At 36.1% G+C, this 13,387-nt stretch overlaps 1 protein-coding gene across 13 annotated transcripts in view; it reads right to left on the bottom strand.

The window, feature by feature from the left end:
• LOC108441370 (probable serine/threonine-protein kinase tsuA) overlaps window positions 1-11,172 on the bottom strand; it is a 29,197-nt gene extending 18,025 nt beyond the window's left edge. For 9 of the 13 annotated variants that reach the window (XM_037546484.1, XM_037546483.1, XM_037546486.1 and 6 more), the window contains exons 1-11: window positions 11,082-11,172; window positions 10,697-10,801; window positions 10,362-10,490; window positions 9,249-9,398; window positions 7,210-7,281; window positions 6,299-6,331; window positions 5,164-5,196; window positions 3,965-3,997; window positions 3,183-3,215; window positions 2,352-2,384; window positions 761-793 (exon numbers count right to left, since the gene is read on the bottom strand). In XM_037546484.1, coding sequence (XP_037402381.1) covers window positions 761-793; window positions 2,352-2,384; window positions 3,183-3,215; window positions 3,965-3,997; window positions 5,164-5,196; window positions 6,299-6,331; window positions 7,210-7,281; window positions 9,249-9,398; window positions 10,362-10,490; window positions 10,697-10,801; window positions 11,082-11,142 — 715 coding nt within the window. In that variant the 5' untranslated portion in view covers window positions 11,143-11,172. The remainder of the gene's footprint in view (window positions 1-760; window positions 794-2,351; window positions 2,385-3,182; window positions 3,216-3,964; window positions 3,998-5,163; window positions 5,197-6,298; window positions 6,332-7,209; window positions 7,282-9,248; window positions 9,399-10,361; window positions 10,491-10,696; window positions 10,802-11,081) is intronic. The other 4 variants (XM_037546477.1, XM_037546478.1, XM_037546481.1 and 1 more) reach the window with 4 other exon arrangements.
• Window positions 11,173-13,387: the final 2,215 nt, after the last annotated feature.

Below are 13,387 nucleotides of genomic sequence, written 5' to 3'. Positions count from 1 at the left end.
CATAACCCTGAACTTTTCTTTAATGCACTGAAAAACAACATTAATTCCACACTTTGTAGTCAAATAATTATTGGGACTCATTTGTCTGGATCCGACCTGTGCCTGTTTTCTGACCCTGATTCTGGATCACGACTCAAACACTAAATCCTCTGATTCTCAGTTTATCCGCGAGCGTCTGATTCATTCTGTAGCTTTACAGTAAGACAGGTGAGGAGTGGTCATGGAAGAGTATAAAAATGTCTGCATGACCTCTCAATGTGGTCAACAGCAGCACAATTATACTAACTGGTTTGGTCAAAACGTCACAGCTTCTAGATCAAAGTTCAAAGTTGGGAAAATGGGAATTTTGTGATTTGACTCTCAGCAGCGCATTCAGGAACATGTTCACTAAATGATTTTAAAGCTTCATTTAAAATGAATCAACAGTTTGGTTCTCAGGTGGAGCTCCTGCAAGTACAAACACAAATCTATAGGATTTACTTGAATCCTAATCACAGCTGTTTGCATCTGCAATAATGTAATAAAACACAATGATTTATGATTAATAATAATACATATGACCATAACTAAGAGGAAAAGGGAAGCACTATGAATGAATGCAATGTCATATTTCGTATGTGATTATATTGCAGTAAATGTGTTGTTAGTGTTGTTGACTTAAATTAAAGTAACGCTACAACAATAAATAGATGAAAAGGAAACCAGTGACCAGTGAAAAGCAACATCTGCACTTACATGATAATAATAATAATAATCATACCTCCAATCTCTGTCCCATTGTTAGAGGAATTATCTGAAAAAATAAAAGAATAAATAAATAAACATCCCAAACGTGATAAACGTTATAAAGTTAGTAGAAGTTTAAGGTCACAGTTCAGGAAAGTAAACTGAAGTTCTGCTCCAAATCAGAGCTCAGAAGAAACTCATCTCAGAAATTCTACAATAATATTAATCCATTGTTTCAATCACAGGGTGTTGTTTATTGTGTGTAAGCGTTATTGGTGTAGAAGTTGCTCTTAGAAGCTGATCTTAAACCAGATCACTAGTTTCTCAGTTAATAAATAAGCTAAAGACTGGAGCAGAAGGAGCCGGTGATGCATCATCATAACCCTAAACTTTTCTTTAATGCACTGAATAACAACATTAATTCCACACTTTGTAGTCAAATAATTATTGGGACTCATTTGTGTGTGTTTTATGTCTAATTTGCCAAATGTCTGTCACACATCCCTCTGGCTCTGAAGCCTCCTTCGACTTCATTTCCCAGAACTCTCTGGGGGATCACATGACTCCTAACTGTTCCTCATGCTCCAGTCATTGCTCTCAGTCTCCAGAGCACTGATTTGTTCTAGCTGATGTCTCTAGTTAGTGTTAGTATAAAGCCCAGGCTTTTAGCTTTAGTCTCTGTGAGGTACTGCTTCCTTCCACAGACCTACTGAGTCTTTCATTCCACTGCTGTGTTTTTCTGGTTCTGACCACTTTCCTCAGTTTACTCAGTTTATCCGCGAGTGTCTGATTCACTCTGTAGCGTTACAGTAAGACAGGTGAGGAGTGGTCATGGAAGACTATAAAAATGTCTGCATGACCTCTCAATGTGGTCAACAGTAGCACAATTATACTAACTGGTTTGGTCAAAACGTCACAGCTTCTAGATCAAAGTTCAAAGTTGGGAAAATGGGAATTTTGTGATTTGACTCTCAGCAGCGCATTCAGGAACATGTTCACTAAATGATTTTAAAGCTTCATTTAAAATGAATCAACAGTTTGGTTCTCAGGTGGAGCTCCTGCAAGTACAAACACAAATCTATAGGATTTACTTGAATCCTAATCACAGATGTTTGCATCTGTATAAGCAGGGGTGCTAATTTGGTCTGACTAGTGAGAGCGACCAACTTCAGTAGAGCAGAGCCTACATGCAGTAATTCAACTGTAAAAACTACAGCGGCAGTTAAATTGATCATAATATTATAGTCATGATATTTGATGGATTATAAATCAGTATTAAAACAATATTTCTATTACCAGGAACAACGTCATGTGATATATATTCAGTAGATTTCTTGCTGTTTACAGTGGCAGGTTTTCTTCCATTGATTGTTCCAGGTTTGATATTGAAATTAAGTCTGATCTGCTTATTGAAATAAATATTTAAAGAGTGTAACTAAGAGGAAAAGGGAAGCACTATGAATGAACGCAATGTCATATTTCATATGTGATTATAATGCAGTAAATAAGTGCTGTTAGTGTTGTTGACTTAAATTAAAGTAATGCTACAACAATAAATAGATGAAAAGGAAACCAGTGACCAGTGAAAAGCAACATCTGCACTTACATAATAATAATAATCATACCTCCAATCTCTGTCCCATTGTTAGAGGAATTATCTGAAAAAATGAAACAACAAATATATAAACACACCAAAAGTGATAAATGCCCGAACCACCTCAACTGGCTCCTCTCGATGCGAAGAAGCAGCGGCTCTACTCCGAGTCCCTACCGGATGACCGAACTTCTCACCCTATCTCTAAGTTAGAGTCCAGACACCCTGCGGAGGAAACTCATTTTGGCCACTTGTATTCGTGATCTTACTCTTTCGGTCATTACCCAAAGCTTATGACCATAGGTGAGGGTGGGAACGTAGATCGACCGGTAAATCGAGAGCCTTGCCTTATGGCTCAGCTCTTTCTTTACCACAACAGACCGGTAAAGAGCCCGCATCACTGCTGACCCAGCACCAATCCGCCTGTCAATCTCCCGCTCCCTTGTACCATCACTCGTGAACAAGACCCCGAGATACTTGAACTCCTTCACTTGTGTTCAAACCCCATGCTTTGTAGTCAAATAATTATCGCGTCTCATTTGTGTGTGTATTATGTGGAATTTGCCAAATGTCTGTCACGCATCACTCTGACACTGAAGCCTCCCTGGACTCTATTTCCCTGAACCCTCTGAGGATCACAAGACTCCTAACCATTCGGGTTTTATAAAATAATGTAATAAAACACAATGTTTTATGACTGATAATAATAAATGTGACTATAACTAAGAGGAAAAGGGAAGGAATATGAATGAACGCAATGTCATATTTCATATGTGATTATATTGCAGTAAATAAGTGTTGTTTATTGTTGTTGACTTAAATTAAAGTAACGCTTTAATTTAATTTATAATAATAATCATACCTCCAGTCTCTGTCCCATTTTTAGAAGAATTATCTGAAAAAATAAAAGAACAAATAAATAAACATCCCAAACGTGATAAACATTATAAAGTTAGTAGAAGTTTAACTTCAGAGTTCAGGAAAGTCAACTGAAGTTCTGCTCGAATCAGAGCTCAGAAGAAACTCATCTCATTTATAGGATTTACTTGAATCCTGATCACAGATGTTTGCATCTGTATAAGCAGGGGTGCTAATTTGGTCTGACTAGTGAGAGCGACCAACTTCAGTAGAGCAGAGCCTACATGCAGTAATTCAACTGTAAAAACTACAGCGGCAGTTAAATTGATCATAAAATTATAGTCATGATATTTGATGGATTATAAATGAGTATTAAAACAATATTTCTATTACCAGGAACAACGTCATGTGATATATATTCAGTACATTTCTTGCTGTTTACAGTGGCAGGTTTTCTTCCATTGATTGTTCCAGGTTTGATATTGAAATTAAGTCTGATCTGCTTATTGCAATAAATATTTAAACAGTGTAACAACATAAAAACATAATGTAATAAAACACAATGATTTATGATTGATAATAATACATGTGACCATAACTAAGAGGAAAAGGGAAGCACTATGAATGAATGCAATGTCATATTTCGTATGTGATTATATTGCAGTAAATGTGTTGTTAGTGTTGTTGACTTAAATTAAAGTAACGCTACAACAATAAAAAGATGAAAAGGAAACCAGTGACCAGTGAAAAGCAACATCTGCACTTACATAATAATAATAATCATACCTCCAATCTCTGTCCCATTGTTAGAGGAATTATCTGAAAAAATAAAACAACAAATACATAAACATCCCAAAAGTGATAAACGTTATAAAGTTAGTAGAAGTTTAAGGTCACAGTTCAGGAAAGTAAACTGAAGTTCTGCTCTGAATCAGAGCTCAGAAGAAACTCATCTCAGAAATTCTACAATAATATTAATCCATTGTTTCAATCACAGGGTGTTGTTTATTGTGTGTAAGCGTTATTGGTGTAGAAGTTGGTCTTAGAAGCTGATCTTAAACCAGATCACTAGTTTCTCAATTAATAAATAAGCTAAAGACTGGAGCAGAAGGAGCCGGTGATGCATCATCATAACCCTGAACTTTTCTTTAATGCACTGAATAACAACATTAATTCCACACTTTGTAGTCAAATAATTATTGGGACTCATTTGTGTGTGTTTTATGTCCAATTTGCCAAATGTCTGTCACACATCCCTCTGGCTCTGAAGCCTCCTTGGACTTCATTTCCCAGAACTCTCTGGGGGATCACATGACTCCTAACTGTTCCTCATGCTCCAGTCATTGCTCTCAGTCTCCAGAGCACTGATTTGTTCTAGCTGATGTCTCTAGTTAGTGTTAGTATAAAGCCCAGGCTTTTAGCTTTAGTCTCTGTGAGGTACTGCTTCCTTCCACAGACCTACTGAGTCTTTCATTCCACTGCTGTGTTTTTCTGGTTCTGACCACTTTCCTCAGTTTACTCAGTTTATCCGCGAGTGTCTGATTCACTCTGTAGCGTTACAGTAAGACAGGTGAGGAGTGGTCATGGAAGACTATAAAAATGTCTGCATGACCTCTCAATGTGGTCAACAGCAGCACAATTATACTAACTGGTTTGGTCAAAACGTCACAGCTTCTAGATTGAAGTTCAAAGTTGGGAAAATGGGAATTTTGTGATTTGACTCTCAGCAGCGCTTTCAGGAACATGTTCACTGATTGATTTTAAAGCTTCATTTATAATTATAATAATAAATGTGACCATAACTAAGAGGAAAAGGGAAGGACTATGAATGAACGCAATGTCATATTTCATATGTGATTATATTGCAGTAAATAAGTGTTGTTAGTGTTGTTGACTTAAATTAAAGTAATGCTACAACAATAAATAGATGAAAAGGAAACCAGTGAAAAGCAACATCTGCACTTACATAATAATAATAATCATACCTCCAATCTCTGTCCCATTGGTAGAAGAAATATCTGAAAAAATAAAAGAATAAATAAATAAATAAATAAACATCCCAAACATCCTAAATAAGCTAAAGACTGGAGCAGAAGGAGCCGGTGATGCATCATCATAACCCTGAACTTTTCTTTAATGCACTGATAAACAACATTAATTCCACACTTTGTAGTCAAATAATTATTGGGACTCATTTTTGTGTGTTTTATGTCCAATTTGCCAAATGTCTGTCACACATCCCTCTGGCTCTGAAGCCCGCTTGGACTTCATTTCCCAGAACTCTCTGGGGGATCACATGACTCCTAACTGTTCCTCATGCTCCAGTCATTGCTCTCAGTCTCCAGAGCACTGATTTGTTCTAGCTGATGTCTCTAGTTAGTGTTAGTATAAAGCCCAGGCTTTTAGCTTTAGTCTCTGTGAGGTACTGCTTCCTTCCACAGACCTACTGAGTCTTTCATTCCACTGCTGTGTTTTTCTGGTTCTGACCACTTTCCTGTTTGTTGACTTTCCCGTTCTGCCTGACCCCTTTTTGGACAGTTCATCCAGTGTTATGTTTGTGTTTTTGTAATTTGTGTGTGATCTGGATCTGACCTGTGCCTTTTTTCTGACCCTGATTCTGGATCACGACTCAAACACTAAATCCTCTGATTCTCAGTTTATCCGCGAGTGTCTGATTCATTCTGTCACGTTACAGTAAGACAGGTGAGGAGTGGTCATGGAGGACTATAAAAATGTCTGCATGACCTCTCAATGTGGTCAACAGCAGCACAATTATACTAACTGGTTTGGTCAAAACGTCACAGCTTCTAGATCAAAGTTCAAAGTTGGGAAAATGGGAATTTTGTGATTTGACTCTCAGCAGCGCATTCAGGAACATGTTCATTGATTGATTTTAAAGCTTCATTTATAATTATAATAATAAATGTGACCATAACTAAGAGGAAAAGGGAAGGACTATGAATGAACGCAATGTCATATTAGTGATTATAATGCAGTAAATAAGTGTTGTTAGTGTTGTTGACTTAAATTAAAGTAACGCTACAACAATAAATAGATGAAAAGGAAACCAGTGACCAGTGAAAAGCAACATCTGCACTTACATAATAATAATAATCATACCTCCAATCTCTGTCCTGTTGCTAGAGAAATTATCTAAAAAAATAAAAGAATAAATAAATAAACATCCCAAACGTGATGAACGTTATAAAGTTAACAGAAGTTTAACTTCATGATACAGGAAAATAAACTGAAGTTCTGCTCCGAATCAGAGCTCAGAAGAAGAAAGTGCCTGACCCCTTTTCGACTGTTCATCTAGTGTTATGTTTGATAATGATAAATGTGATAATGACTAAGAGGACAAGGGAAGGACTATGAAATAATGCAATGCCATATTTCATATGTGATTGTAGTACAGTAAATAAGTGTTGTAAACAACTGAGTTTATAAAGTTTATAAAGGCAAGGCATGCCAATGCTTCATTTTTGGATGCCATTGTACTGAGTGAATTCTACTGTACTTAAAAAAAATCATTGTATTAGCAGTCATACTAGCCTCTTGGCTAAGTGCTGGTGCACAATGACAGATCTGTGATTTCTGATATGTGTGTCCAGACTTCAGCTTCCTATCTGCATGGGTGCCTGTGGTAACAACGTAGATATCAGTAACTATGTAGGTATGCAGGTGACATGAATTTGAAATGCAGCCGCAGGGCATATGGAGGTGCATCATCTTGCCCTCCAAACTCTTCTAAATTCTCTGAATAAAGCAAGAATCCCAGCAATTCGGTCACTCTGGATTTGACATCATTGTTGTTTTTACAACTGACACAAAAGACACTATGAAATTAAATTTGAGCAGCCAGACTGTGCAGCCAGATAATGATGACCTTTAGGGGCATTCGGATATCACAGGCAGGTGCGGTGGATCTGAACTCTTCAGGGAGTTAGACTGGGTGTGCTTCCATGTACTTCTTACACTATGAAATATCACTTCTCAGAAAATGGGTCGAAAAACATGAATGATCAACATACTTGCAGGCGTTATTGTGCAGTTTAGGTGTTCTTTCAAGTTCAATTCTGGACTTGCTCTGATGCAGTGACTTACTGAAGGAAAAGGGATGAGAACCAATGTTAATATCAAGAAAGCTGCTGTTGTGGTCCAGACATAAAAAAAAATTGTGACTTTTCCAAAATGAATAAATGTAAAAATGTTTCATCAGTTTTATCTTGTACAATTAAACTCACATCTGGTCAGAGTGGCCCATATTTATAAAATTTGCATAAGTTTGACTTTGTGCATACATTTCTATAATATGTTATAACAACTGTTGAGTTGTTAACACAAACAACATATGAGATACCAAATGAATAATACCTAGCTAATATCAACTAAACATTTAACAATGACATTAATTCATATGTTTTCCCTTTTTTTCATAAACTATATATATATACCACAAGGATCTCAGCCTCAAATACTGGTTTTTGGCCTTGTCCCTTGCATAGAGAGATTTCTCCAGATTCTCTGAATATTTTAATGTTATTTTATACTGTAGATTATGAAAACCAAAAGTTCTTTGCTATTTTATGTTGAGATGTTCTTCTTGAGTTGTTGCACTATTTGATTGTACAGTCTTTCACAGAGTGGTAAACCCCTCCTCATCTTTACTTCTAAAAGACTCCGCCTCTCTGGAATGCTTTTTCATACCCAATCGTGTTACTGACCTGTTGCCAATCAACCAGCAGGTGTTTTTTTTAGCATTACACAACTTTATCAACCTTTTGTTGTCTCTGTCCCAACTTTTTGAAAGGTGTCATTGCTGTCAAAATAGGCAAATGTTTTTCAAAAAACAATAAAATTATTCAGTTTCAACATTTGATTTGTTGCCTTTGTATTATTTTCAATAAAATAGAGGTTTTAAATGATTTACGCATCATTAACATTTTGCACAGTGTTCCCAACCTTTTTGTTAATGGGGTATGATAAATGGCCTGATAATGATAAAATGGCAGATACATCAGTTTGCTGTTGTTAATATGTAGCCTGTTTTGTAGTGGAATGTATATTCTAAAAACCTGTATTAGCTCTGTCGTTCCTCAGTTAAGTAGTAAATGTATAAACAGACAGACTTTTGAGGATCAGGCACATAATCATAGCAATTTCTTTAGTCCTGCAAGACCTCAGTGGTGTGCTTAGATGTGACTGGGTGGACTGTTTAATGAAGGGTAATGGCAGAGCTTGAGTTTTGCACTGGAGTGGTATGTTATGTTTACTTACATATTAAAGCTCACCCTATACACTGAGATAAACAAATGCTGAGACTAATTGTTGCATTTTAAGACACTGTACTTAAAAACCTAGGAACACAGTGTAAAATATAAAAAAATAAAAAATCCAATCTAAGGTTAAGTGTCATATTAAACAACCAACAAAGTCTGAATAAGAAATATAATCTTTAAACACTGCTTAAAAGTCATCTAAATGCACTACATATCTATCTGAAAAAGGTCTAGGCATTGTTTAATATTATAATAAGCACAGATGATTAACATCCTTCTGTCCAAGACCCCCAGGATGCTACATCACACAAAGTGAACTAAACACAATAGTGAGAAAAAAGACTTTAATACTCAAGAGACCCTGATTTCTCTGTTCTTATTCTCCAATGAATACTGAGGTCTAATGACTTTAAATAGAAATGAGGCTTTAGATTTTAATGGTAAAATAGGAGGCTATGAGGACAATCGTTGGTTCATGTACCTGCTGGATGTTTGGGTTTCGCAACATCTCATGAATTACAGCATGTTTCATGTAAGTTACTTATAGCCTGTAAAAGGACAAACTGTGGTCCGGCGTTTGTAAATAATGAGACTTACGGACTTTGTGCTTGAGCAGTTCTTTCTATAAACAGATTCATCACCACACGTTTCGATGTTGTGTGACAGTTTAATGAATCAGACGTGGGCTAGCAGCAAATTCTCTCATTAACTACAATTTTTGTTTTCCAACAGACTAATATGCTGGTAATTCTACTAATACACTAATATTTGCTTATAGAAACAACACCTACCATTATGCATGACAACACATCTTGCATCATTGACATCCTTAAAGCGTAGATTGGGATTCCAGTGGCATTCTTCCTGAGTAGTGCAGATAGTCTTTTTATAGTCCTCAGTAAGCTGACATTTAATTTTGTGTTTGTTATCAGCTGGGGAAGCTTTTTAAAAGAAGAAGAAGAAAAAAACAAGTGCAAAAATGTATAACATTCAACAGTGTACTACTCATAGCTGCTGAAACAGTAAGTAAATGACAGACAAGACAAAAGGATCAAACTAGTATCGCTCAAGCACCCAAATACAGTGCTGCTTGAACGTTTGTGCGCCCTTTAGCATTATGTGAATTTCTGCATGATTTTGACTTCAAATCTCTGTCAAAAAAATATTTTTTTATAGTACCTCAGAAAAACAGTTGGCAATGCTCATTGCTAAAAATGCTAAAAGAGGTGGCAAAACAATTTCTGAAAAGCTCAGACATTACTGGTCCACTGTCAGGCAGATAGTGTACAAATTGAGAACATTCAACACCATTGTTACCCTTCCCAGGAGAGGTCGTCAAACAAAAATGAAGACTACTGAAATACTGTTATGTGAATGAATAAAGCAAAAATAGATCTTTATGGTTTGAATGAAAGATGTTTGGCAAAATTGGGCTGTTTTGCTAGTATGGGACGAGGACAGCTTGCTATCATTTGGTGGAGCTATGAATTCTATATTATCTCAAGAAATTCTACAGGAGTATGTTAGGGCATCCAATGAACACTAATTGTAACATTAGTGACAAAGAATGGCTGAAGCAGAAGAAGTGTTGCATTTTGGAATGGCTCAGTCAAAGTCCTGACCTTATTCCAGCAGAAATGTTGTAGCAAGACCTAAGATGTGGCATTCATACAAGAAAGCACTAGTTACACATTAGTTACTGAAGGCAAAGTTCACATAATTTTAAAATTGGACCACTAAGAGTTCTCTTTATATATTGTTGTGCTTTAAAAGAAGGTCACATTTATGTAGAATCTCACAAAATGCTAAGGGTGCTAAACTTTCAAGCGCTGTGTGTGTGTGTGTGTGTGTGTGTGTGTGTGTAGTGCAGTGACTAGAGAAATTTGACAAACATTTAAACATACCTTTTGTGATATCGCAGTCTAGAGTACCATTTAGTTTGTATGGAAAATGTGAGAACCCACATTCTCTACTTGAGTTACAGAAGCTCACAGCTTTTGTAGCACCCAGATCAATGCAGTTAATCTCTAAAGCTGAAGAATCAGAAATGTGACAAGCACAGGCATCAAGCATCAACTTACTGTGTTGATAAGAACAAACACTGGGCATAATAGAAATTTGTACTGCTGTTGGCATGCTAATGCATGAAGAGCTAGAATTGCTACAAGATTTGAAAGGTCATGCCAGCTAATACAAAAAAAAGAAAAGAAAAAAGAAAAGAAATGCGACTGAGACTTACTGTGACATAACGCTAATTCAACTTTCCAGTTGCAGGAATCATTATGAAGACATGCTGCTGTTTCATTGCTTGCATGATCACAATGTATATTTACCTGTTTAAAAACTAAAATTTAAGAAATAGGATTATGTGGGAAAACCACTCTATGCATTATAAAGCTTTAATAACATATATTGTCCAGACCCTCTTCAGAGGTGATGTGGCCAACAGGCTTCCGCAATGAATAAAACAACACAATTGATACAGTTCATGCTGTTCATCATGGCCTCACAATATACGTCTCTGCCTTCTGACACTTAACTTATAAAAATATGAGAATCATTGAAGACGGAATGCGTGACTAAACAGAAAATTATACATGCTTAAACTGTAAAAAACAGCTTACCAGACTGTACAAGTAAAGAGTGAGCCAGGAGCATCAGTGATAACAAGCACAGCACTTGCATGATCTACAGAAAGTGAAAGAAAAGATAAAAAAATTAAAGTACTAAAATGGGCATTGATGTGATTTTGCACTGTTACATCTTTGTTGTGAAACTCGGAATGTCGTTAATTCGTGTTTTTTTATTTATATTTTTATAATTTTTGTTTGTTTATTTGTTTTATTTATTTATTTTAATATTAAGTAAATCTACTGCTCAGTTGTGGCGATAGTAGAACTTTTGAACTGTTTCGAGCCAAAATGATCATTTATATTGAGTTGCCACTTGGGGCTATTGGGGTTTTTACAGTCTGCTAACTGAAAATATCCAGGCATCAATGGTCACACAGGTCAGAAACTAACAGAGGAGCTACAGCCTCTATCTGTACACCAGCAAGGTGGAGCTAAAAGTGATATAGGACACTTCTTGTAAGTCACTCTGGATAAGAGCGTCTGCTGAAGGCTGTATATGTAAATGGAAATGGAAATATAGGAACCAGTACGTGTAGACAGTTTCTCAGAACTCCAGCACCGCAGCTGCACCTGATACCCTTTGTTACTTTCCACAACTCAACTTCAGCTAATCCTAGCTAGACGAGTACTGTGTTTACTATTTTCTGTATTATCCCTTTACTCTATTATCACTTTAAATTTAAAATCTGTTGCATTTTTTATATTTCTATACAGGAAACAGTGAATTTATACAGCTTGAAGGATGTAAATATAAGGTTTACTCTCTATAGAGGCTGAGGCTATTAGAGTAAGCTAACATTCAAGGAGCTGATCCGCAGCAGTACTGTCTTCATTTTGACTCTTAATCAAGTAAAACATTTATTTAATGAAGGCTTAATTAAATGGTGAAAAACTACAAATCATTTCAGGGATTGTAAACTACTTTGTTGGAAACAGAAAAACTACAAAGCTTTATGTAATCATTATGAAATGCATGTAGTTTACTGTAAACCCTGTTCCTTCCACAGCTCACAGAAATACTTGTGAATGTAAACTAGTGGAGCACACTGAACTCAGTCTCAGGACGGTACAGATTATTTCCAGTCATGTAGCCGAGTCAACTTAGAACTGTTTTCAGGTTGTGACTGCGAATATATGAAAAAGTAGCTTGACTATTTCGTATAAACTGCTTATACAGCCTTACATGAGTAATTTGATTTACTAGAACATGTACTTGAGTAAATTATCACTACAGTAACAGCTGTTTGGGATTGTTTGGATTTGCCGTAAACGCAGGTTTGCTGATATACAGCCACGTGAAATGGGAAATCTGCTTTTTCTATAAACTAAGAACAATAAACCTGTCATGCTCAGATTTTTACTATTATTATTATTTTTTACTTTCAGATGTTTTTAAAATGTAAACAGTGATCTGACTAAATGCCAGGTGGTGGACTATGAATTTCTTTTGTTGTAGAAACTTTACAAAGCAAAACAGAGATTACCTCACAAAAAGGGGCCAACAGGGACACCAGAGCATCGCTCGAGTTGAGTTTACAGTGTTGTGTAATAATGTTCAGATCAACATTCGTTCTGACTGTAGAAAAACTGTAAAGTTGCCGCATCTGGACTGTCACTTACTTAAATTCCTCTATTCAGAGGAATAGATCACAGTAAAGAAAACCAACACTGGGCAAATTCTTTTTGATGATGTTATGGTAGAAATGTTCTACACAGGTATCAGTATAAAATATACACTTACAGTTTGAAGGCTGTGAATGTCATGCTTACTGTCTGTAGATGTTGACATTTATTATAATAAGCTAATGTTCAGGGAGCTAATGGGCACTAAGGCTGTCACTAAAAATGATGTTATTAATTGAGTAATCTACCGTTTATTTTGGCTCTTAATGAAATGACCTGTTTGTTTTTGTTTGTTGGTTTGTTTGTTTTAAGGTCAAGGCAAAACTTTATTAATTAACTCTTATTTTCTGTTTCCCTGAGAGCCCAGAGCCTCTTCAGCAGCTCATAAACTATTCTTATCCTTTTTAATCAGCTTTATACCTCATGACCTCTACTCTTTTAATGGAAACTGTGAATAAACAACATTGTTATACTGATATTGTGCTCCAAACACCCCCTAGAGCCTTTCTGGGATTCAGTTACTTTATTGAAAACTAGGAAGGCTTATATAATCATCTAACCATGAAATGCATGTAGTTTAATGTAAACATTGGTCCTCACACAGTTCACAGTTCAGAGGTGCATATGCGCAAGAATTAAATATGAAGGACTAAAAATGAACTAAATATGATCTT

Source organism: Pygocentrus nattereri, chromosome 17 (assembly GCF_015220715.1).
Source record: "Pygocentrus nattereri isolate fPygNat1 chromosome 17, fPygNat1.pri, whole genome shotgun sequence".
Taxonomy (NCBI): domain Eukaryota; kingdom Metazoa; phylum Chordata; class Actinopteri; order Characiformes; family Serrasalmidae; genus Pygocentrus; species Pygocentrus nattereri.
The sequence above is the reverse complement of the archived record's forward strand: the minus strand, read 5'-3'. Positions and strand labels throughout refer to the sequence as shown.